Source organism: Peromyscus eremicus, chromosome 16_21 (genome assembly GCF_949786415.1).
Source record: "Peromyscus eremicus chromosome 16_21, PerEre_H2_v1, whole genome shotgun sequence".
In the NCBI taxonomy this organism is placed as follows: domain Eukaryota; kingdom Metazoa; phylum Chordata; class Mammalia; order Rodentia; family Cricetidae; genus Peromyscus; species Peromyscus eremicus.
In genome coordinates this window covers 61,887,191-61,911,540 of record NC_081432.1, presented here as the reverse complement: position 1 = coordinate 61,911,540, position 24,350 = coordinate 61,887,191, and the positions used below count along the sequence as shown (strand labels likewise).

Genomic DNA, 24,350 nt, shown 5'->3' with positions numbered 1-24,350 from the left:
GAGAGAAGAGTCTGAGCAGAGATGTGGGGTTTCCACGTTTATAGGACAGGAAAGGGTGAGGATCCAGCAAGTGTCAGGGAAAAGCCACCAGTTATTATAAATTCACCAGCCACATGCCGGGTCCTTCTCCCCTGACCTGAGTGCATCTCCATCCTCCCTGTTGTGAACCAGGAAGAATTTTCCCTCTCAGCTGAGAGGCTGGGTCTCATTTCTTTGCTCTGTTCCATGTCAACCCTAGAAGCAGGGAAAACTGACTCTGGGGTCTTCATTTGGAGGAATGCCATCACAAAATGGACTTACTTTTCTGTCATCATTTCTCTTATCATTGTGTGTGTGTGTGTGTGTGTGTGTGTGTGTGTGTGTGTCTGTGTCTGTGTGTCTGTGTGTAAGCCAGTAAACAACCTTAGGTATCATTCAAAGGTGCCATCCATCACTCTTTTATTTTCTTTGAGACAGGGTCTGCCACTAACCTGAAACTTGCCCGGTAGGTTAGACTATCTGGCCAGTGACCCTAGGGATTCTCCTGCCTCTGCCTCATCTGCACTGGGGTTGTAAGCATGTGCACCATGCTTGGGTTCTAGGGGTTGAACTCATGTTTGTATGGTAAGCACATACTGACTGAGCTGCCCCTCCAGATCTTTGGTGTCTTTGTGAGACCATCAGTGGTTGTGCCCTGTTCTTGTATAATATGGATGGCTGGTGAACACTCAGAATAATGCCTTCTAATATTTCTCTCAGAAACATGTGCTAGTTTATGGTTTGTTTCTGAGGTTGGAGGGATGTTAATCTGAGTATTCCATTGTTGCAACAGGTCTCGACCCCACAGGTTCATAGCTATGTTAGCCACATATGGTTTTAATTTTCCTCTCTATCCTTCTGGACCTATACATTCGAGCCATCTTGCACGCTGTTTCACTTGAGATAATGTCTCAATTCCTAACAGTTGAACATTACCTCCTCAAGAGGCCAAGTTGGATGCCAAAATTCTGGTGCAATTATGGTAATGTCCCCACTGTGTCTACCAGACCAGACAATAATACACCATTTATTTTTATTGTTAATTTTGGTCTTTGTTCATTTATAGAAGTTTGCCAAAAATTTTTCTTTATGTTTTCTCCTGAATTTTCTGTTCTCTCTGTTTCATTATCCCGACCAGCATGATTTATTCCAATAGGCATTTGGTTATTTAATTGCTCTGAGTAGGGGTTTCCTCTACAACTGCAGGAAAGGTTTGAACTGTATTTGCTGGGGGGCCTGCCTGAGGCCCCTCTGGGAGTTTCCCAAAGCCTGAGGCAAAGGATTACCTTGCCTGTCCCTGGTTGACCTACATTTGTTGGTCCAGTGTTTTCCCTTACCACACCTTCTGCATACTCCAGAAGGAAGGGGCATTCTGTTGCCATTGTTCCTTGAAGAAACATTGCTTCTAGGAATGACCTGTTTACAGTCCCTTTTCAAATGTCATTGCTTTCCACATCTAAAACATCTAACATTTCTCAAACTTTTTGAAATTGCTTCTCCTACCCACATATCGTCATGGTCATGAGCCTCAACATTAACCGTGTCTGTAATCCAATCTTCCAAAGGTACAGATCTTACGTTTAATGGCCTGATTTTTTTTTTGCATGCTGCATTTGCATTCTCAAATGCCAAAGATTCAATTATTATCTGACTAGCTTCTGAATCCGGGACCATTCTCTTTACTGCTGAAGCCAGTCTTTGTAAAAAATCTGTGAAAGAGTCTTTTGGGCCTTGTATAACCTTTGTAAATGACTCAGTTTTGTTTCCTGGTTCCTCAACTCTGTCCCATGCATTCAAGGCTGCCATTTGACATAGAATTAGGGTTTGGACATCATATAAACATTGTGTTTGTACTGAAGCATATTGGCCTTCTCCAATAAGCTGATCCTGGAAGACTTGTGTTCCTTTATCCCTCCATTGTTTTTCTATGTTTTTAGCCTCCTCTTTGAACCACATTTGCCACTGGAGCCTCTGTCCGGGTTCCAGAACAACATGTGCCAGCTCCCGCCAGTCCTGTGGTATAATTCTATTATAAGTTGTCCAGGTGTTTAACATTTGCTTTACATATGGGGAATGCATGCCATAAGATACTATTGCTTCCTTAAACCTTCGTAAATCTAACATTTCAATTGGAGCCCAAATATTATGTGTATTCACTTGAACAGGTACCTGCTGTACGGTTACTGGATATATTAAGGGTGATTGTGTGAAAACAGGCTTTCTTTCTGTAACCTTATGATCCAATCTTGAAACAACATTATTGTTAATTTCTTCTGTCTGAATTTGAATTTCTCTGTAATTCATTTTAACAGATTTAACAGGTTTTTCTAAAACTTTTATCCTGGCACTTAAATTGACTCTCTTTGAGGCTGGAGAGATGGCTCAGAGGTTAAGAGCACTGACTGCTCTTTCAGAGGTCCTAGTTCAATTGCCAGCACCCACATGGTGGCTCATAACCATCTGTAATGAGATCTGGCACCCTTTTCTGTATACATAATAAAAAACATTTAAAAAATGACTATCTTTTTAAATAGTAAAATGAGGATAAGAAAAGTAATAAAGTGCATAATTCGATCAATATTAATCTTCTCATATAGTTGTTCCATTGTCAGACTGCCTAAAACTTCAAACAAAGCCCAATTTTCTCCCAATGTACACATAAAACCCATTTTTTTATGTGGAAAAAAATTTCTCTTTTAAATAGTTTCCTTTAAAATATCTGATATCTTAATTGACTTAACAAGTCTGAGTAGAACAGTAGAAATCTGAGAGAATTTCAAAACAGCCACCTAGTGTCCGAGGTGTGAATCCAGACAGAGAGAAAGAGAGAGAGAGAGAGAGAGAGAGAGAGAGAGAGAGAGAGAGAGAGAGAGAGGAGAGAGAAGCCACAAGTTCTGGCTAAAAGCTTAAATCCAGCCACGTGTTCCCGCTTGAGTCTTGAGTCAAGTCAAGCATAGGCTCCGGCTTTCTTAAGCTCCGACCACATGCATTGGCTTTACAGGCAGAGGCCCTGTTAGGCAGGGCAGGCCTGAGTTGTTTGCAGCACCGACTTTAAGCAAGTAGCTCCAGCTGCGTGTAACCACTTGGGGCTATGGTCAGTCTGGCCTGAGACCAAGCCGACCTGGGCCCGAGCTAGGGAGCCAGGCCACCCAGGCGGGAAACCGGACCTGCTGCCAAGCCAAGCCAAGCAGTTTTTAATGGATTCTTGTCACGTTGAGCGCCAAATGTAGATGTAACCAACCGTCTTATTAAATAAGAAACACAGAGCCAATACAGAGAGGAAAGCCAAGAGGTCAGAGCAATAGCTAAGAGCTAAAAACCTTACCCTTCACTGTCACTGTACCTCTCCAAAAGAGAGCTACTTCCTGTGTCTGTCTTTTTTATGGAGTTTCTGTTTTGCCTTCTCATTGGTTGTAAACCCAACCACATGACCTCCTAGTCACTGCCTGTCTGTATAGACCTCCAGGTCTTCTATGGTTGGTATTGAGATTAAAGGAGTGTGTCTCCAATGCTGGCTGTACCCTTGAACACACAGAGATCTACCTAGCTCTGCCTCCCAAGTGCTGGGATTAAAGGCGTGCACCACCACTGCCCAGCTTTCGCTATGGCTTGCTAATAGCTCTGACCCACGGGCAACTTTATTTATTAACATACAAATCACATTTCAGTACAAATAAAATATCACTATACAAAGGCTGACCAAGGCCACATGTCTTCTGATGTGCCCTGACTGTGGCTGCTGGCCCTTCTGTCCTGGAAGCCTGCAGATCCCACATGTCACTTGGTTCCTGCCTGCCAGCCCCTCTCAGGCCACCGACAGAGAAGCATGGCGGCATGCAACAGGATGGAACAGGATGCTACAAGCTCACAGTTTGGTTCACAAGCAGGAAGCAGAGAGGAGGAACTCAGAGGAAGGTAGGGTCTTAGGCTCTCAAACCCACCCCCTGTGACGTACTTCCTCCAGTAAGGCCACATGTCCTAAACTGTCCCAAACAGCACTATCAACTGCATACCAAGTGTTCAGATGCCTGAGACATTAGGGGACAACTCATTCAAACCACTACAGTGGCCTTTTCAGTGAGACTTTCTTGTGAATTTTAAGGTACATGGTACTGAAATCAAGGCCTGAGTTCAAATCCCCAGTCCAGCCCTTCATCTCAGTGTGACAATGAGTTGCTGTCCCTCTCTGATACTGTGTCCTCTTCTGGACAGAAGGATGATGAAGGTTGAACACACTGTATACCACCTTCTAGTGCAAGGTGTGCAAGGGCAAGGGCATGTGGATGTCAGTTCATGAGCAAAGCTCAATATCTAGAGAGGCAGGGCAGGCAGGGAAAAGAAGTCAGACAGCTCTGGCCTCAGTCTGAGAGTGACTGAGGGACTCGAAGGCATAGGGCAGTTGCACACACAGCAGACCCTCACGCAGGGTCAAACACTATGGTGCAGGAGGCAGGATATGCTTGGGTCCTTCAGGGAGGGGAGTGTGGAGATCCTACAAGCTCAGCACGCTTGGTCAGGCTTCATGGAGGAGTTTGCTGTGTGAAGCTGGAGCATGAAGATGGAGGCAGGTGATGGTGACGCCTACAGGATGCAGGAGATGATGATGCCTGCAGGAGGCAGGAGATGGTGATGCTTGCAGGAAACAGGAGATGATGGTGATGCCTGCAGGAGGCAGGAGATGGTGATCCTTGCAGGATACAGGAGATGATGATGCCTGCAGGAGGCAGGAGATGGTGATGCTTGCAGGATACAGGAGATGATGATGATGCCTGCAGGAGGCAGGAGATGGTGATGCTTGCAGGATACAGGAGATGATGATGATGCCTGAAGGAGGCGGGAGATGTGATGCCTGCAGGATACAGGAGATGATGATGATGCCTGCAGGAGACAGGAGATGGTGATGCCTGCAGGATACAGGAGATGATGATGCCTGCAGGAGGTTTTAGGGGTGTGAGTACAGAGACAGCAGAGGCTGATGCCCCTTGGAACCTTGGGAAGGCTGCCCCCGAAGTTGGTATATGGACAAAGAAGGCCAGAGACAAGCCCCAGATAGTGGATGCATGGAGGTCTTCAGTGAAAAAGAGGTTTAACAGGAGATTGTGGCAGTGATTTCCCACTCGTGTGATCAGGCCAGGGGTTTCTGTAAGCCAGCAATGCATGAGACCTGTTCACTCTAATGCCTACCCACTTGGGAACTCCACTGGAGGGGCACTGGAACTGAGGAGTGGCTATGGACACTCATGTCCTCAGCACCCATGGCCTGAGTGGCTCCTGAGGCTCTTTTCTCAAAACCCCAGGCCAGTCTCTTCCTCCTTTCTCTTCTCACCTTTCTTTCTGGTGCTCCAGGGGACTCAGAACCATAGTAGTTTGAGGATGGATGGGGCATTGAGCAGGCGTGCCAGACAGGCCAGGGATACACCTGCCTTGGAGTGGCAACAGCTTCCTGAGCTAAGGCCTATAGAGACTGGACACCCTGCACAAAGCTCATCGTCTTGGCCAGAAGGAGCAGGTCAAGTAGCCCCATGTCCGCAGTTGTGTGCTCTCCCAGAACTGTTCACTTTTTTTTCCTTTGGTTTCTCTGAGACAGGGTTTCTCTGTGTAGCTTTGGTGTCTGTCCTAGATCTCACTCTGTAACCCAGGCTAGCCTCGAACTCACAGAGATCTGCCTGGCTCTGCCTCCCAAGTGCTGGGATTAAAGGCATGTGCCACCACCACCCGGCTCCCAGAATTGTTTACATCATGGCTGCAGATGCATGTCTTGCACTGCTTATGGTGATGTATGCTGTCAGGTCCACACTCAGCGTCCTTTGACTTCACTGTGCTGGGATGGGTGAGGAGGAAGTTCAGCTGCTGAAAGTCACCTACCCATGGGCAAGTCCCTCCTAGACACTCTGCCTTGCTGCTGGCTGACACCGCTGTCTAAAGGCTTAGCACCTCTTTGCCAACTTGGTCAAAGGCTTACCCTGCCTCTCAGACCTCCTCACAGGGTAGCCTGGCCTTCCTCGGGGCCTGTAGTACTGCCCACTCCTCTGTCCCTCTCTTCCCCAGAGCCTTTCACGAGTCCTGTGCAGTCTGGGTCAGCCCTTGCCCCCTGGCATCCTAGCTGCCACATGACATTGATATTCCTCAGGGCTTCTCCATTCCTATAGTTTTTAAAATCTCTTTATTTATTTGTTTATTTTGAGACAGGGTTTCAGGTGGCCCTGACTGAACCTGCTAGGTAGCCAAGGATAAACTTGACCTCACATCCTCCTGCCTCCATCTCCTGATGCTAGGATCACAGTCACGCACCATCATGCCTGGTTTCTCCTTGCTTATCAGTTTACTATGAACAGCCTGTAGCTATTGATTTTCGTAGCTCATGTAATGACAGTTAAATTTATTTACTTTAAACTTTCACGTATGTGGAAGTCAGAGACAACTTTTGGGGAATTGGTTCTCTCCTTCCACTGTGTGGGTCATGGAGCTCAGGTTATAAGTCCTGGTAGCAAGTGTCCTTACCTGCTGAGCCATCTTGCTGCCCTGTGACAGTTATTTCTGAAAAGTGTTTGGTGAGTACAGTCTTTCAAGTGATGCTTAGCAGTGACTGATAGATTCAGAACATGCCCCCACGGTTGGGCATGGTTGCACATGTCCGGCGGACCTAGACACTTCCACCTAGCCAGTTCTGGGTCAAAATAGCCAGTTCCGGGTCAAAACATCTCATGTGACCAGGACCCCCTGGATTTGCATGGTTGCGTAAAGTGCGCAAGGCAACCATGTGATCTACGAGCATGCGTGGAGTAGCCACATGAACCTGTGTACGCATGTGCGACCCAGCCTTTATAAGCCGGCAGCGCCATATTCCCAGCTTCCATCTTTATGCATGTGTCCTTTCAACAGGCCTGAGCACACCTGTCTCTCTCTCTTATCTTAATAAAACTCTTGTTAGTGGATTCTGTCATGTTTTGTGACATTTCCTCGCAGGGTAAGAGCACCGCCAAATAACTAACATCTGGTGTAGTGACTAAGCGGGCACTTCCAGTGGAAACCCGTAAACCGGGGACTGCTCCACACAAACTGGGGACTCTGTTCCGTATGCGACAGACCACTGTCCATTCGCCTAGCCACACGAAAATTCCATGCAACACCGCTTCTCTGATTGGTGAGTCCCCCACTTTTCAGCCAGTGTAAACAGTTTCCTGAATCTGTGAGAATGACTGTTGAGTGTCCGGTGTCTCACTGAGTATTCTTGAAACTGGGGGAACCCAGTTTCAATAAAGACCATGGTCTTTATTGACTACGTTGGGCCCCTATCGCAGGCCTAAATTTCTAGCCATCTCCCACGTCTGCAGCCTGAGATATTCCTCACAATTGGACCACTGCCGTTGGGTGCATCCTGGGGGCTGTGTGAGGGCGACATGTTTTTCCGGCTTGACAAAGCGGTAGACGCTGTCCAGATTCACAGGGAATCCTTGCCTCACGGAGTGGGGGGCCCCTGCTTTTCAGTTGACGAACCATCTAGCAACCTGTGCCCGGTATCCGTCCTTGGCCTTGGGGACACCTGGGGCCTTGGCTCCGGATCACGTTTGTTTTTTTTATTTTTTTTATTTTTCTGCCTCTCTGCTGCAGACATGGGAAATAAGGCTTCCAACCCTATTAGTCCTTCCTCTCCCTTAGGCTGTCTTCTTGAAGCTTTAAAACCTCTCAGCTTAATGCCTTACTTAAAGATACCTAAGCTGATCCATCTCTGTACTAAGAGATGGCCCAAATATGCTTTAGAAAATAACAAAAACTGGCCGCCGAGCAGCTCCTTAGATCCCGATATTTTATGAGAGTTATCTAATTTCTGCCAGTGAACAGGCAAATGGAAAGAGTTGCTTTCTTCTTTCTCAGTGCTAAACCATTTCTTCTGGATTTCTTCTCTCCTGCTCATATGCTCTTAGCTATGCCTAAACCGGAGGATTCTCTGACTCCGGAATCTCTGACTCTAGATCTTGCTCAGGAACTTCCACCTATCCGACCTTTGGCTCCCACCCCTACTCCTAGGGCGACTGTTCCTTCAGCTCCTCTTCCGGATTCTTCTTCCTCTAAAGCCGTTTCTCCCTCGGCAACAGCCATTTCCAAAGGCCCTGCCCTGGCTCCAACCTTCACTCCTCCTACCACCCACTCTCAGGCTGCTAAATTGCCTGATTCCAGCCATCCAAACCCTTCCACTGTTCTCCCTTTACGAGAGGTGGCTGGTATGGATGGACTGATTAAAGTTCATGTTCCATTCTCTCTCACAGAACTCTCTCAGATAGAAACTAAGCTGGGTTCTTATACTTCTAATTCTGCTTTCATTATTAAACAGTTTCAATATATAACTTAATCTTATAGTCTCGCCTTTCATGATATACACATGATACTTTCTAATAATTTACTTCCTGAGGAGCACAGGCTAGGACCTATGCAGACGAGGTTACCAGACTAACTCCTCACATCCTCCAGGAGCCGAGGCAGTTCCTGACCAAGAACCACACTGGGACTATAACACCCAGGGTGGCTCTCTAGCCAGAGATAGATTTATTACCTGTCTCCTGACAGGCCTCCATAAGGCTGCCCTAAAACCAGTAAACTATGAAAAACTAAAAATGATAATTCAGGACAAGGATGAAAATCCGTCTCACTTCTTAGAGCAGCTCACCAAGGCTCTACTTCTTCAGTTCACTAGCTTAGACCCGGAGAGCCCTGAGGGCAGGGAGCTCCTAATGACCCACTTTGTCTCACAGAGCTTCCCCGACATTAGGGATAAACTTAAACATTTAGAGAATGGCCCTCTGACCCCACAGGCAGATGTGCTGGCGATAGCATTTAAGGTATACCATGGGAGATGAAAAAGCCCATAAAAGGAGCTGCCAGATGCTGGCAAACACCATCCGACCGGCTCCCCAAAAGCTGTCTGGTCCCTGTTTCAAGTGTAGGAAAGAAGGCCATTGGGCCCGGGCTTGCACCACCGCCCCACAAAGGGTACCGACAAGGCCTTGTCCAAAATCTTGCCAAAAGGGTCACTGATCAGCTGACTGTCCTAATGTCCCAAGCAACATAGGAACACCAGACGAAGACTACCCTCTGGCTGACTTTCTAGGCTTGGCCTACAGTGAGAACTGATACTGCCCAGGATCTGCCCCGGCCACTCCCATCTCACACAGGGAACCAAGGGTAATAATAAAAGTAAATGGGCACCCCCATCTCGTTCCTTTTGGACACCGGAGCTACCTACTCTGTCCTGAGAGAGCTTTGGGGACCCACCTCTCCTTCTCATCTCCCTATTGTCAGGTTTGGGTGACAGCCTTACCTACCTTATCCAGACCCCACCACTTAATTGCATTTTCAGAGGCATTCCTCTCACAAACACATTCTTAGTGGCGCCAAGCTGCCCTGTACCTTTAATGGGAAGGGATCTTCTAGCTAAGGTAGGAGCATCCATTTCTTTTGCTCCACACATTCGCCTCATCCCAGACACGCCAGCAGCTCCCCTCCTCCTTCTCCTAGCCACCCACCCTACTGACTCTAACAGTTCCTTTCTCTTGCCAGCCTCTCAGGTAGATCCAAAAGTCTGGGACATCCAGAACCCTTCTATCGCTGGACACCATCAGCCTATTACTATCCAGTTACAGGACCCTACCAGATATATCACCCAAGCTCAGTACCCTCTCTCACTCCAGAGCCTAAGAGGACCTAAGCCTATCATTTCTGACTTTCTCAGGAAAAAGCTGCTCCACCCAACCTCTTCACCTTTTAACACCCCCATACTTGCAGTTAAAAAGTCTAATGGAACCTACCGCCTGGTTCAAGACCTCCAGCTCATTAATTCTGCAGTGGTCACCCTCAATCCTGTAGTGCCTAACCCTTATACTCTCCTGTCCATTATCCCTTTGGGAACCTCTCACTTCTCAGTTCTATATCTCAAAGACCCCTTCTTTTCTATTCCTCTCAGTCCTCAGTCTCAAAATATCTTTGCTTTCACCTGGACTGACCCTGACACTCATTGGTCCACACAGCTGATTTTGACTGTTCTGCCACAGGGATTCAGAGACAGTCCACACCTATTTGATCAGGCTCTGGCCTCTGACCTACTTTCTCTGTCTCTCCCTGGCTCTAAACTAATACAGTATATAGATGATATTTTACTCTGTAGCCCATCCTTAGAGGTTAGCCAAACTAACATCTCTGCTCTCCTAAATTTCTTATCCAGCCAAGGTTACAGGGTATCTCCTTCTAAAGTTCAGCTGTCAACTCCCCAGGTCACCTATTTGGGTCTATCCATTACTCCAACCCATAAGACTATTACTGTAGACAGAAAGCATCTAATCCAGTCTCTTACAGTCCCTTTTACTAAACAGGAGATTCTGTCTTTCCTAGGAATAGCTGGCTTCCTACGGTCTTGGGTTCCATCTTTTTCTCTCCTTGCTTGCCCCTTATACGAGTCAGCTCAAAGCTCGCCACATGAGCTCCTCCTCCATCCTGTCACTAGACCTTTCCGAAAGCTCCAACAGGCTCTTCTTCAGGCCCCAGTGCTTCATCTTCCAGACTTAACCCGTCCCTTCTCCCTCTATGTAGCAGAGAAGGAGGGATTTGCCCTGGGAAATCTAGGGCATCAGCTGGGACCCTCCTTTGCACCTGTAGCATATCTGTCAAAGAAGTTAAACCTTACCAGTCAGGGCTGGGCACCTTGCATCTGTGCCTTAGCAGCTGCAGAGCTCCTTATTCGGGAATCAAAGAAGCTAAGCTTTGGGTCACCCATTATTGTGTTTTCTCATCATAATCTGTCCCATCTCTTAGCTTATAAAGGCTTACAAACTTTACCTCCTTCCCGGGTTCTTTCTCTCCAGGTGGCATTACTAGAGGATGCCACACTTACTTTCTGGACTTGTCCACCTCTTAATATTTTAAGCCTCCTGCCTCAACCTAACGCTGACTATTCTCCTCATTCCTGCACTGAAACCTTGGAGGAACTGTTACCTCACCCTTCACACATACAGGAGAGCTCATTGCCTCAGGCTACTTATACCTGGTACACAGATGGCAGCTCCTTCTTATATGAAGGGACCCATAAAGTGGGTTATGCCATAGTGTCAGATACTGAGGTAATAGAGGCACAGGCATTACCCACACACACCACTAACCAACAGGCTGAGCTGATAGCTCTCACCCGTGCCTTCCAATTGGCATAGGGACAATCTCTATATGTTCACACAGACTCCAAATATGCTTTTCATATCCTCCTGTCCCACACTGATATTTGGAGGGAGCGTGGTCTTCTCACAGCAAAAGGGGGATCCATATCTAACTCAGGCCAAATAATGGCCATGCTGGAAGCTTCCCACATCCCCAGGGCTATAGGAATTGTCCACTGCCGGTCTCATCAGACCGATAGCTCCATCATCTCTAGGAGAAACAACCGGGCTGACCAGGCAGCCAGGACAGTGGCCCTCCAGGGCCAAGTCTCACCTCACCCACCACAGGGAATCCATACAGTACAGCCTACACCCTCACAGGGAACTCCAGACACTAGACAAATTCTTTCCTATCTACACCAGCTCTTTTATCCTAATAATCTTGCTCTGTCTCAATTTATAAAAGCTCACCTGCAGCCCACCTCCAAGGACTTACAGTTCTTAAGAACTATTACTGCCTCTTGTGAGATCTGCCAAAAAACAGATCCCAATACCAAGTACAGGAGTCAGCCTTTTCCCACCCACCAGGCTAGAGGTTCCCTTCCAGGGACTGACTGGCAGCTCGATTTTACCCATATGCCCACCATCAGGAAAGTTAAATATCTCCTCGTGATGGTGGACTCATTTTCAAATTGGGTGGAGGCATACCCGGTTTCTTATAAGCGGGCTCAGACAGTTGCAGACCTCCTTCTCCGAGAAATTATTCCTCGGTTTGGGGTTCCTGCTTCTCTTCAGTCTAACAATGGCCCGGAGTTCACCTCTCAGATTTCTCAGACACTAGCTAAGGCTCTTAACATTCCTTGGCATTTTCATATCCCATACCATTCTCAATCCTCAGGAAAGGTGGAGCATACCAACCAGTCTTTAAAAACTATTCTTACTAAGATGTCACAGGAACTTCACCTTGACTGGGTAAGATTATTGCCTCTAGCTCTTCTCAGGCTGAGGGCTCTTCCTAAAAAGCCTCTTTCAATTTTTGCATTTGAACTAATGTATAGAAGGCCAGTTCTAACACCAGGTCTTTTATCCAACCCTCCAACTGTTCCAGATAGCCTGTTAACTCCCATTTTATGTCACCTAAGGTCTATCCTATGGAGCTATGCAGACTGTTCATTACCTCAGCCCTGTGACAATAATTGTCCACCTCCAATCCACATTGGGGATCAGGTTCTTCTCTTTCCTCCAGGCCAGTGCCCTTCACCCCTTGCCCCCAAGTGGCAGGGACCCTTCAAGGTAATTCTTGTGACTCCTACAGCTGCTAAACTCAAGGGCTTTCCTCACTGGGTCCATCTGTCTCATCTAAAATCTTTTAACTCACCTCCATCCCAGAAAAATCTCTCTTCATATACAGTAAAACAAACAGGGCCTTGTACTCTCAAGCTCCAGAAGACATCAGGATCCACTGCCTTGTCACCAATTCCAGAGGAATAACATATCACCCCTTCCTTTCCCAACTAGGGCCACACAGAGCCAGAGGCAAAAAGGACCATCAGAAATATCCAGGCGGTAAGGAAAAATGTAATACAACAGTCTATCATTGTTCAATACTCAGCAGCTGATCACCTGCGTTTCCTAAATGCTAAACTAATGAAGGAAACAGGTGCCTTAAATAAACTACTTTTTTTTTTTTTTAAAGATTTATTTATTTATTATGTATACAACATTCTGCCTCCATGTATGGCTGCACACCAGGAGAGGGCACCAGATTTCATTATAGATGGTTGTGAGCCATCATGTGGTTGCTGGGAATTGAACTCAGGACCTCCTGAAGAACAGCCAGTGTTCTTAACCTCTGAGCCATCTCTCCAGCCCTAAATAAACTACTTCTAATAAGGGCTTGTCTCAGATAAAAATTAAGCAGAGTACTAAGGCCAGATCTACCTCAGATAAATGTCACATGTCTCCATCTGGGCAGGCCAACTCTACCTCAGATAAATGCCAACTCCAAAAATAAAATAATAATGATTCTTTTTTCTCTAAGCTTTTTCTGTGCCACCAGTATCTTGTCAGAAAAAAGGTTCCCAGCCATACCACGAAGGACAGACAGCTGCAGAACAAGGGGACCACAGAACTTCATTCCAGGACCCCCACCATCATCCCAGGAATTCACAAGCTACCCTCCCCACTTCCCCCAAGAGCCAACCGATACCCACTATTCAGCCGGAAGCAGTCTTTGACAGAAACGACGCCCCATACCCACTCAACCACAATTTTTTCTTTTTTAAAAAACATGAGTCAGGGATGATAGATTCACAACATGCTCCCATGGTTGGGCATGGTTGCACATGTCCGGCAGACCTAGACACTTCTGCCTAGCCAGCTCTGGGTCAAAATAGCCAGTTCCGGGTCAAAATAGCCAGTTCCGGGTCAAAATGTCTCTTGTGACCAGGACCCCGTGGATTTGCATGGTTGCGTAAAGCCCACAAGGCAACTGTGTGATCTATGTGCATGCGTGGAGTAGCCACATGACCCTGTGTACGCATGTGCGACCTAGCCTTTATAAGCCGGCAGCGCCATATTCCCAGCTTCCATCTTTATGCATGTGTCCTTTCAACAGGCCTGAGCACACATGTCCCTCTCTCTTATCTTAATAAAACTTTTGTTAGTGGATTCCGTCGTGTTTCATGACATTTCCTTGCAGGGTATGAGCACCGCCAAATAACTAACAGTGATTATGTCATGTTGGGAAGCTGGGCATAGGAGGATAACATAGGGGGCCTAGGGCTCCCCTTTCTCTTCCCTCCATCTAAACTCTCTTCCTTCATACCCAACTTTGTTGTCTCCCAAACTTATCAGAACCCCCTTGCTCTTCCATTCCTCAGAATGAATGTCCATCCCCTTCTTCTGATTCCCTTTAGTCCAATGGAACTTTCTGGTTCCCAGGTGGGCCAGTCAGCAAGGTTCTGACCCCTGAGGGCAAGCTGGCCTTAGAGTTCTAGCCAGGTCTCCAAAGGGCCTCTGGTTCTGACACCTGCATTTAGTGAAGCCAGACTTGGGTGGAGAACAGAAACTTGAGGCTAAAGAGGAAGTAGGGAATTGTGGGTGTTGCTGGGGAGAAACAAGCACACTCTTACTTCACTGTGGTTTCCTCCTGGGCTTTCTCAGCTTTCCTCACCCCATCTTATGAGGCAGGAGACTACAGTTTCTCTGTAAGCCTTTATCTAGTACAGTTCAGGAGCCTAGCTACAAAGCCTTCGGCTGGAGGATCCACAGGGCCACACGGGCCTTGCTCAGCTTCCCTCTTGTCCACGGAGGTCTCTGCTTCCTTGGCAATTCATCCCACACTGGCTGTGGTGGCTGCCTGGATCCTGCCCTGCCCTGGTCTCTTCTCCTCAGAGCATCTCTAGTCCTTCCCTTCCTGCCCCATCCCAGCTGAGAAGAGGACCTATGGCCTGGGAGGCCACATGCCTGCTATCCCCCATCCTGCTGGTGCTCCTGGCCTCAGGTGAGGACAGGGGACAAGGACAGAGGGAAGGAACCAGGGAGAGGAAAGGGCAGGAGTTGGGAGGTGTGCACAGATGGGCTCTGTGGTTGGGAATGCAGAATACATGGAGTGTTGTGGCCAGCGGCTGGCTCTAAGCTACATCCCGAGCATAAACACAGAGGGTCACTCCCTGAGAAATGAACCCATCTCCTAGCCCTGCTGTGGAGGCTGGGGGCTCTGACTGAAGGGTGTTTTCTCAGGCTCCTGGGCACAGGACACAGTGTTTCTTCAAAGAGCAGAGGGCAAGACCATTGTGGTGAGATGCCAGTATGATCCCAGTCAGCGCTTCAAGGAGAAGGTGTGGTGTCGGGAAACATCAGCAGAAACTTGTGAAATCTTAGTGTCCAGTCGCAGCACAAATACTCAGCGGTCAAAATTCTCCATCAGGGACTATCCTGATTCTCAATTCTTCAATGTCACCATGACTGCACTCACGGTGAGAGACTCGGGTCTCTATATCTGTGGGATCGCTGAAAATCTCAAAAGAATTTCTATTCTCAGAAACATCCACCTGGAGGTGTCGAAAGGTGAGCTCCCCCATTCTATATGGCTCTCTCAGCCTTCCTGAATCACAAGGCTCCAGAGCTGGAGAGGACTCTAGAAACTGCTTCCCCAATCGCCTGGAAACTGGAGCACGGGAAAGAAAGGCCCCTCCCCCAAGGCCACCTTCTGGTTCAGGGCAGAGCCAACCCTAGAACCAGGCTTGCTGGCCTCTAGGCAGTTCTAACCAGTTACTCTTAACACTGCTGCTGCTGCTGCTGCTGCTGCTGCTGCTGCTGCTGCTGCTGCTGCTGCTGCTAATAGAAATCAGTTTATTGAAGGATCTTATGGCTCCCCTGAGCTGTCACAGTTGTTTTTTCCTGAACATCCCTTGACTGTAATCCCATCAGAAACGTTCTCTGTAGGCTTGGTGGGCTCCATCACATGAGAGAGACCTCAGAGCAGATGGACAGGGCACTGAGAGATGTGGACTGAGAGGAGACAGCTAGACCGAGAGGCACACAGGAGGCTTAGTGGGTAAGGCTAGCAGATGGAGGTCCTCATTCAGGATCTGCCCTTGACAACTGAGAACCTCAGAGCTCTGGGAAGGTGGCCCAGTAACAGGATTTTCCTAAGGGCCTGCCCCGAGAAAGTTCCTCCCAGAGTCTTGGAGAAAATGCTACATCCAGTGTGGGGTTATCTCAGGGAAAAGAATCTATGTAAACTATAGCCCATATCTGTTTACTTTATTTCTCTAGGACAAAATTCTGTCTATACAAGTTCCGTCCTGACTCCCAGCTCCTCTCTGTACCTACTTTTTCTGTACCCTCATAGCCCTAGTAATAACTGAGCCCTTACACTTTTGACCTCTCTTTGTCCTCTGTTCCTTCATCCTCCGTCTTTCTTTCCTTGCTCCTTACTCCTGGCTCTGAGAAAACTCTACAAGACATCTGCCTTACCATCTACAGAATATCTGCCTTTCTCTCTTCTCTCTGGTATGCAGCTCTGTCCACCATCTACAGAAAAACTGCCTTGTTCTTCCTCTCCTCACCATGTGACTCTCTGCTGCCAGGAATTCTGCCTCACTCTTCACTCCACCTGAATATGCAAAAGCCCTCTTTGTTCTGAGTCAATTGCTCTAGAATGACATTTTCCTGTCTGGGGAAGGGAGGTCTGAGCTTCATTTGCACAAGAAGCAAAGCTATACATCTACAGTCTGCCAGTCTCCTAGGCCCAGCAGGGATGTTAGTTACCTAGTGGATCAGCAGTAGGTCTGAGAAATTTAGCTATTTGCCAAAATGGCCTAATAGTATATGGGCCACAAGAATTTCAAAGCAGCAGACAGCTGAAATATTAAAAACTGAATAACACCAAATATTCCTTGATAAATGGCTTCCTCTAGAAAAATGCCTTGAAATTTCTAGGTATAGCTTTAATATACAGCTGAATCTCTGTAACATATTCTTGTGGCCCACAGGAGCCCAGCAGCTGCTCCTGATGACTTGGGTCTCCTGTGTGTCTCATGCTGAAGACTGCAGTGGTGGAGGGCTTTCTGAGTTAGTCTTTCATGTTCATAAGTTCACAGGTTGAACAGCTCCTCCCAGAGCTTTCCCTGCTCCAGAGTATGTCCAGCCCTTCAGTTCAATGGGTGCCTGGAGGTTATTTTTATGAAAGCTTTGCCCCAGGCACACTCCATGTTGGGGAGGCATTAGTTGTGACCTTCATATGTTCCAACATAGTGGAACCAGGATGGGGAGACACTCAGCCAATAAAGTGCTTGCCAAGTGTGATGGTTTTAGTTGTCAATGTGGCAGAACCTAGAATCACCAGGGAGACAAGCCCCTGGCCACACCTGTGAGGGATTATCTTAGCTTGAGGTGGGAAGACTCATTCTAAAAGTGGGTGGCTCCATTCCCTAAGCTTAGGGTATAAAAGTATAAAAGGGAAAGTGGCCTGAGAACATTCATTGCTCTCTACTTCCTGACTGGATGCACTGCAACCAGCTGCTTCCAGTTCCTGTTGTCTTGAGTTCCTGCTATGATGGACTGTACTCTGAACTGTTCCTGTTGTCTTGAGTTCCTGCTGTGATGGACTGTACTCTGAACTGTTCCTTTTGTCTTGACTTCCTGCTTGTGATGTACTGTACTCTGAACTGTTCCTGTTGTCTTGAGTTCCTGCTGTGTTGGACTGTACTGTGAACTGTTCCTGTTGTCTTGAATTCCTGCTGTGATGGACTGTACTGTGAACTGTTCTTGAGTTCCTGCTGTGATGGACTGTACTGTGAACTGTTCCTGTTGTCCTAAGTTCCTGATGTGATGGACTGTACTCTGAACTGTTCCTGTTGTCCTGAGTTCCTGCTATGATGGACTGTACTCTGAACTGTTCTTGTTGTCTTGACTTCCTGCTGTGATGGACTGTACTGTGAACTGATCTTGAGTTCCTGCTGTGATGGACTGTACTGTGAACTGTGAACTGTTGTCCTAAGTTCCTGCTGTGATGAACTGTACTCTGAACTGTTCCTGTTGTCTTGAGTTCCTGCTGTGATGGACTATACTCCGAACTATATGCTACAACAGACTCTTTGGATTAGGAAAGCAGCTGAACACCCTAAGACAGACTTAATGAGCCATACTATTAGGAATGTTGAAGACAGTGGTGCTGAAGGTAATTTGAACTGTGTGTGGGCCTGGATCAGGAGGTTTAAGAGGAGAATATTAATATGTGACCTAGAGATCATTTTTTGTAATATTTTGGTGAAGAATGTGGCTATTTTCTTTCCTTGTCTGAAAATCTGTCTGAGGCTGAAATGAAGAGTTATGGATTAATGGCTTTGACAGAGGGGATTTCCAGACAGCCTAGTATTGACTGTGTTGTTTGGTTATCAGTGGCCAATGCTTATGCAGATCAATAATGAAAAAGAGCAAGGAAAAATACAGAATATACAGTTTGAGGAGAAAAGGAGACACCAGGAAATATAAACAGATTAAAGAAAAGCCTGCTACTAAGTGGAATAAAGGGAGTGGTGACCTCATAGAAAGACTCTACCCAGCTAAGTGAAAAGGAATTAAAGAAAAATGAAAAGGGGCAAGGTGACACACTCCAGGAGGCAGAGGCAGGCAAGCCTCTGAGTTCAAGGCCAGCCTGGTCTAAGAGTAAGTTTCTGAACAGCTAGACTTAAGCAATCAAGAAAATCATAAAGCTGGTAAAAATATATACATATTTGAACAAGGGGGCCATGTTCCAGCCCTTGAAAACAGCAGAAGTTGGCATCTTTAGCCATGTGGTTCTGGCTTTAGAGTCAAGGATACAAGAAAGTGGTTATGGAATCTCCCTCTGCAATTAAGGAAAGCCACTGAGGCCAGATGTGTGTCAGGGGTGTCCCTGCATGGAGGCCTGGAGAGGCCATTACATAAAGCTGTCAAAGTAAAGCCTAGATTTTCTTGAATACTCCAAGATGTTTGAGATACCAGAGTCATGGGACACCTGCCAAGGAAAGCTTATTAACAGGGAGTGGAAACAGCCCAAGAGAAAGAAGTGTGTTGCAGTCAACAAAGCTGAAAGGAGTTGGAGATCTGAAGGGAGCTTTGACATAGTGATGCAGAATTTGGAGTTTGCCCAGATAGTTTTTGGTGTATCTTTGGTCCAGTATTTTCTCACTATGCTCCCTTTTCTCCTTTTTGGAATGGTAATGTATGTTCTATATCATTGTATGTTAGAAGTATATAATATGCTTTTTATTTTTATTTTATAAAGGTTATAGTTAAGAGATTATCATAAGTCTCTAAAGAAATTTTGGGCTTTGGACTTTTAAACAGACAAAAGATCAGTTGAGACTGATAGGCTATGGGACTTTTTAAATTGGACTGAATGTATTTCTGTATCATGATATGGCTACAAGCCACTGGGGGCCAGGAAGTGGAACGTGGTGGTTTGAAAGAAAATGGCCCCCATAGGATCATAGAGAGTGGCACTATTAGGGAGTGTGGCCTTGTTAGAGTAGGTGTGGCCTTGTTGGAGTAGGTGTGGTCTTGTTGGAGTAGGTGTGGCCTTGTTAGAGTAGGTGTGGCCTTGTTGGAGTAGGTGTGGCCTTGTTGGAGTAGGCGTGGCCTTGTTGGAGTAGGTGTGGCCTTGTTGGAGTAGGCGTGGCCTTGTTGGAGTAGGCGTGGCCTTGTTGGAGTAGGTGTGGCCTTGTTGGAGTAGGCGTGGCCTTGTTGGAGTAGGCGTGGCCTTGTTGGAGTAGGTGTGGCCTTGTTGGAGTAGGTGTGGCCTTGTTGGAGTAGGTGTGGCCTTGTTGGAGTAGGCGTGGCCTTGTTGGAGTAGGCGTGGCCTTGTTGGAGTAGGCGTGGCCTTGTTGGAGTAGGTGTGGCCTTGTTGGAGTAGGTGTGTCACTGAACGTGGGAATTGAGGTTTTAAATGCTTAAGCAAGGCTTGTACGGCTCCCTCTCCCCACCATCTCTTTCTTTCTTCCTACTGCCTGTGGATCCAGATGTAGAAGTCTCAGCTACCTCTCCAGCACCATGTCTGCCTGCATACCCCCATGCTTCCCCAATAACAATAATAGACTAAGCCTCTGAACTGTAAGCCAGCCCCAATTAAATGTTTTCCTTTATAAGAGTTGTCGGGGTCATGATGTCTCTTCACAGCAATGGAAATCCTAAGACAGATGTCAAAAGTGTGTGACACGTTCAAATGCAGGACATGTAGGGCTGGGGAGACGGCCCAGCAGTACAGTGCTTGACATGCATGCGTGAGTTCTATCCTAAGTTCTGTTCTCAGTAACCACATTAGAAAAAAAAAGCCTATCATGGTGGGCTATGCTAATAATGGAAGTGGAGACTGGTGGATGCCTGGGGTTCACTGGCCAGCCAGCCTAGCCAAAGCAGTGCATTTCAAGTAAAAAGTGAGAAACTCAGCCTCAAAAAAGTAAGGTATCCTGAAGAATGACATATGAAGCTAACCTCTAGTCTCCACATGCATGTAAACCCTTGCACACGTGTGCATCCATATTCACATGGCAATGTCTACGCACAAACACAGGATCATTCACAAAGTTTGACTTCCATGGACCACATGTCATGTGGCTCTTGCAGTTAAAAAACAAACAAGACACAACTCAGCTAAGTTTTAGGGAAACCATTTCTTACAGAGCTCAGCCATCCTTTCAGGCTTACAGAGCTCAAGCTCTAAGAGGGTAGAGAGAGCTAGGTCAGGTGAGGATGCGTTGGGGCCCAGGGTTTCTAGTAGCCTGACTTCCTCTCAGAATCTTCATCTGAGGGCCATTGCAGGCCAATGGCAAGCAGGCACTCCTGTACATGAATTCCCCTTGGGTAGCAGGGTTCAGTGAAAGATGAGGCTTGGAATATAAATGGGTTCCGTTTCCCAAATCTCTACTTTGAAGTCATATCCTTAGGAAGCTCTTGTAATGTACTCTCCTCCTCCCAAGATGCCATTGGTGGCCGCCATGGCCTTCTAAACTGTGTATCTCAGACTTGCTGTAGGCATGAACCACCTGAAGTTCTTATTTCAAATCAGACCCTGGCTCAGGAGACCTGAAGTGACACTTGCTTAGGAGGAACAAGTGTCTAGGCTCACTTCAGTGGTGACCAGTGTACTTACAAGTCCCCCCTATGAATCTCTGAACTCACTGAGGAAGAGCTGGTGCCTTGCTGGGCTCTACATCCCTAACGAGTGACAGTGGATGATCAAGGATGGCAGAGAAAAGAGAAACAGGCCTCCCTTCCTAGAACTAGGGAGTCCGTGCCAAGTCCAAGAGGAAGTTCAGATGTAATACACCAGTAAAGACAACTTTTAGAAGACGTGACTTACAGAGGTAGAGAGAACAGTGTAAGCAGGAGAATGGGGCAGATAGAGAGGTGAACAACCGCAGAGGAGAACATTTCCATAACTCAGACAGCCCGAGAAGTCTTCTTCATGCCTCTTTCCAGCCTCCCTCCTTTCTTTTTCCATTCATTTTTTTCTCTCTCTGATTCAGGCTGACTTTACACTATTTCTTTTGATTTTAGTAGAAGAAAATCTTGCTTTTTGAATGGTCATGTTCATTCTCCTCAGCTCCATTTCTCTTCACCTCCTCATCCATACATACATATACATATATATATATATATATATATATATATATATATATATATATACATCCACCTGTCCATTCTATGTCCATTCATTCATTTATCTAACACTTGTGTATTTTGCAGATTCTTCAGGTCTGCCCACCCTAAGCATCACTCCTACTACAATCCCAACTAAAGCTCCCATCCTTATTACCACAAAACACGTGCCAAGAGACAGAACTGTGACCCAACCCTTCCCCAAGTTCACAGCTGGTGTCTCTTCTCCTGACCCTGGAGTCACCTTCCCAAATGTGACAACTGTTACCAGGTATGTTTTCTGGGCTCCTGGTTTGGACAACCTTTATTTCCTAGTACTCCATGTGGCCTCTGTGTGATTCCTTGTCACCTAGTCCTTTTGTCCCTGTGTCCTATCATGTAGAGCACTGTATCCTCACCCCCTTCCCCATCTGCCCGGTGTTCTCTCTCTCTCTCTCTCTCTCTCTCTCTCTCTCTCTCTCTCTCTCTCTCTCCTGTGAGGGTCTCTTTTATGTCTATTGCTGTCTACCCGGAACTTGGAGAGTCATTTTGCTAAAATCATGACAACTCTGCTGTGGAGTTTTCAGCAAGGTTGGATTCTTCTTGGTTTCTGGAGAGGGAAAATGAGGTTAAAGGTATGGCAACTGTCCCCAGAAGCAGGTCAGAATGCTGACAGTGGGGATCAGGTTCCCTAGATATGGGCTTCACTCCATTCCACAGAGGCGGCCAAGATGCCTGGGTTAACGCTTCCTCCTTTATGCATCTCCTGGACTGAACTCTAGACTCTCCGCCAAACATATTTCTGACTGCTTATTTTAGGAAGTGATCATCTAAACTGCACAGGGCCAAAGGCTGTGGGAAAGCTGCAGGGAGGACCTGAGTAGAGAAGATTGGATGGGAAGAATTTCCCAGACTCTGCAGTGTGGGCAGTCATTGAATCAACCCTCCATCTCCTCTCTCCACAGGGTCTCCATATCCAGCGTCGTTGTTCCCGTGGTCTGTGGACTCTTCGTTAAGACCCTGGTCTTCACAGTGTTGTTTGCTGTCACACAGAGGTCATTTGGGTGACAGACCATGAAACCACACAACAATGACCTCTGACTTTTAGCCATGTCTGTCTCACGGGGACGAGCTGGGGATGGGGGCTAAGGAGGGACTGTGACATGAATTGAGCCTGTAATCATGGGTGACATCTAAGGCTCAGGATGTCCCCTGCTGGCCATGCCCGCCCTCCTCATTCCCTCCATCATCTTGGGTATGTGCTCTGTACCCTCAGAAGAGGGGAAACAGTGCCCAGCACCCACCGGCCATTCCGCCTGAATAGATGAGCTGGCCTGAAATAAAGCCAGAGCCCAGTGCTTCTCCCTGTCACCTTCATGGGAGGTGTGAGGTTTGGGGTCACCTCTGCTATTCCTGCCCCCTGTCCTTCCCTTGGTTGGTGCAATTCCAGCCGCCTGGGCAGGGCCCTTGCTGATGAAGAGCCTGCTCTCCCGGCCTCTGGGGCCTTCCTCTCTGGGAATCAGGTACCCAGATTTGTCTTCATCTGTTGACCTCTGAACATTCCCGACCATGGACCAAGAAGACAAGATCCCACCTTGAGAATTATGCAGCTGGAAGAGAGAAATCAAGCTCAGCTGGATGCTGTTGTCTGGGAAACTCTTGGAGGAGGAGCCAGCATCTGTAGGATTGGACCAGTACCATGCATCAACATGCTGTGTGCATTTATCATTGACTCCTCAGTGCAACCCATGAAGGCCAAGTTGTGTGTGACCAGCGTGAGGCTGCAGGAGCAGTGGGCCCCCACCTCCTGGCAGGAATGAAGTCTAGAGAGTTCCCTTGCTGACGGGCTCCAAAGGCTGAGAGATGCAGAGCAGGGCTCTGCTGCCAGCTGAATGGCCTCTTCCTGGACTGAGGGGGTGGGGGTGGGGGAGGAGCCCATCCCGGACTGGGGAGGGTGTCCCCAGTGTGCCTCTACCTCCCCCTCGCCTTCTTCCACCTCTCGGGCTCCTCCCAGGTGCCCTGTGTCCCTGATGCTGTTTCTGAGACACACACACAGGTATTTTCTTGTTTCCCATCTCTTTGGGCTCTAAAGACAAAGGGACCCTGTGTGTGAGGAAAAGATGGTACATTAGCTCATTCCACATCAGCAATGGCGAGGGCCAACTTCATCCTAAGGTTCCCAAGAGCAAACACATCTCACCACATAGCATCCAGCTCACTTGATCTCAGGCAGAAGGCTGAGAAGTGGCTATTCCACTCATCTTAAGTCAGGAAAGCGCATTGTTGGCAGGGAGACTTTCCCCTACTCCCCTGAAGAGATCCCAAGTCTTAAGGCATGCTTCCCCCACAGAAGGATGTTTCCTGTGGACAGGGCTCTCTGTATAATCCCACCCTGGGGTGGCATTGATGAGGCACAGGGTATTTCCAACCCCACAGTCTCTTCTGTTGGGAGAGGCCTCAGTGGAACTCACTTTATCTTGGTGCTCTGGCATGAGTCTCTGGAGGATTGATCCAGAAGCTAATCTCAGTGTGTTTGTTTTCTACGTAAAGAACCAAGCGGGAGGCCATGGTCCAGTCAAGGCCCAGTTGGTGTAGTGCTTGCCATGGAGGCTTGAGGACCCGAGTGCTATCCATAGAAACCATGTGAAAAAGCTGGTTAGGGTGCAGCAGGCTTTAATCCCTCCTCTGGAGAGGCAGAGTTGGAAGCTTCCTTGGTTTTACTAGCCAGAAATCTAGTGTACTTGGCAAGTTTCAGGCTTAGGAGAGACTCTGTGACAGGACACCAAGTGTGTGGCCTGAGGAGCTACATCCAAAGTTGACCTCTGAACTCCACATGCACTTTCACAGAAATCCTTCACATGCATTCTTTAAAGCACTGAGAGAAATTGAAGAAGACACCAGAGACACCTCATATGCACGTGGGTTGGTAAAATTTATGTGGTGAGCATAGCCATTTACCAAAAGCATTCCACATAATGAATGCAGTCTCTGTCAAAAGTGTAATGCAATTCTTCACATAAATTTGATAAACAATCTGAAAATTCATATGGAAGCACAAATGACCCT

At 47.3% G+C, this 24,350-nt stretch overlaps 2 protein-coding genes across 2 annotated transcripts in view; one reads left to right on the top strand and one right to left on the bottom strand.

The window, feature by feature from the left end:
• Trem1 (triggering receptor expressed on myeloid cells 1) overlaps positions 1–24,350 on the bottom strand; it is a 70,685-nt gene that overhangs the window by 42,258 nt on the left and 4,077 nt on the right. The window lies entirely within an intron of this gene.
• Positions 14,369–22,644, top strand: LOC131926158 (triggering receptor expressed on myeloid cells 1-like). The gene is made up of 4 exons (XM_059281440.1): positions 14,369–14,664; positions 15,063–15,227; positions 21,393–21,576; positions 22,250–22,644. Exons 1-4 carry the CDS (start codon positions 14,604–14,606, stop codon positions 22,350–22,352), a joined length of 513 nt encoding a protein of 170 aa, XP_059137423.1. The 5' UTR covers positions 14,369–14,603; the 3' UTR covers positions 22,353–22,644.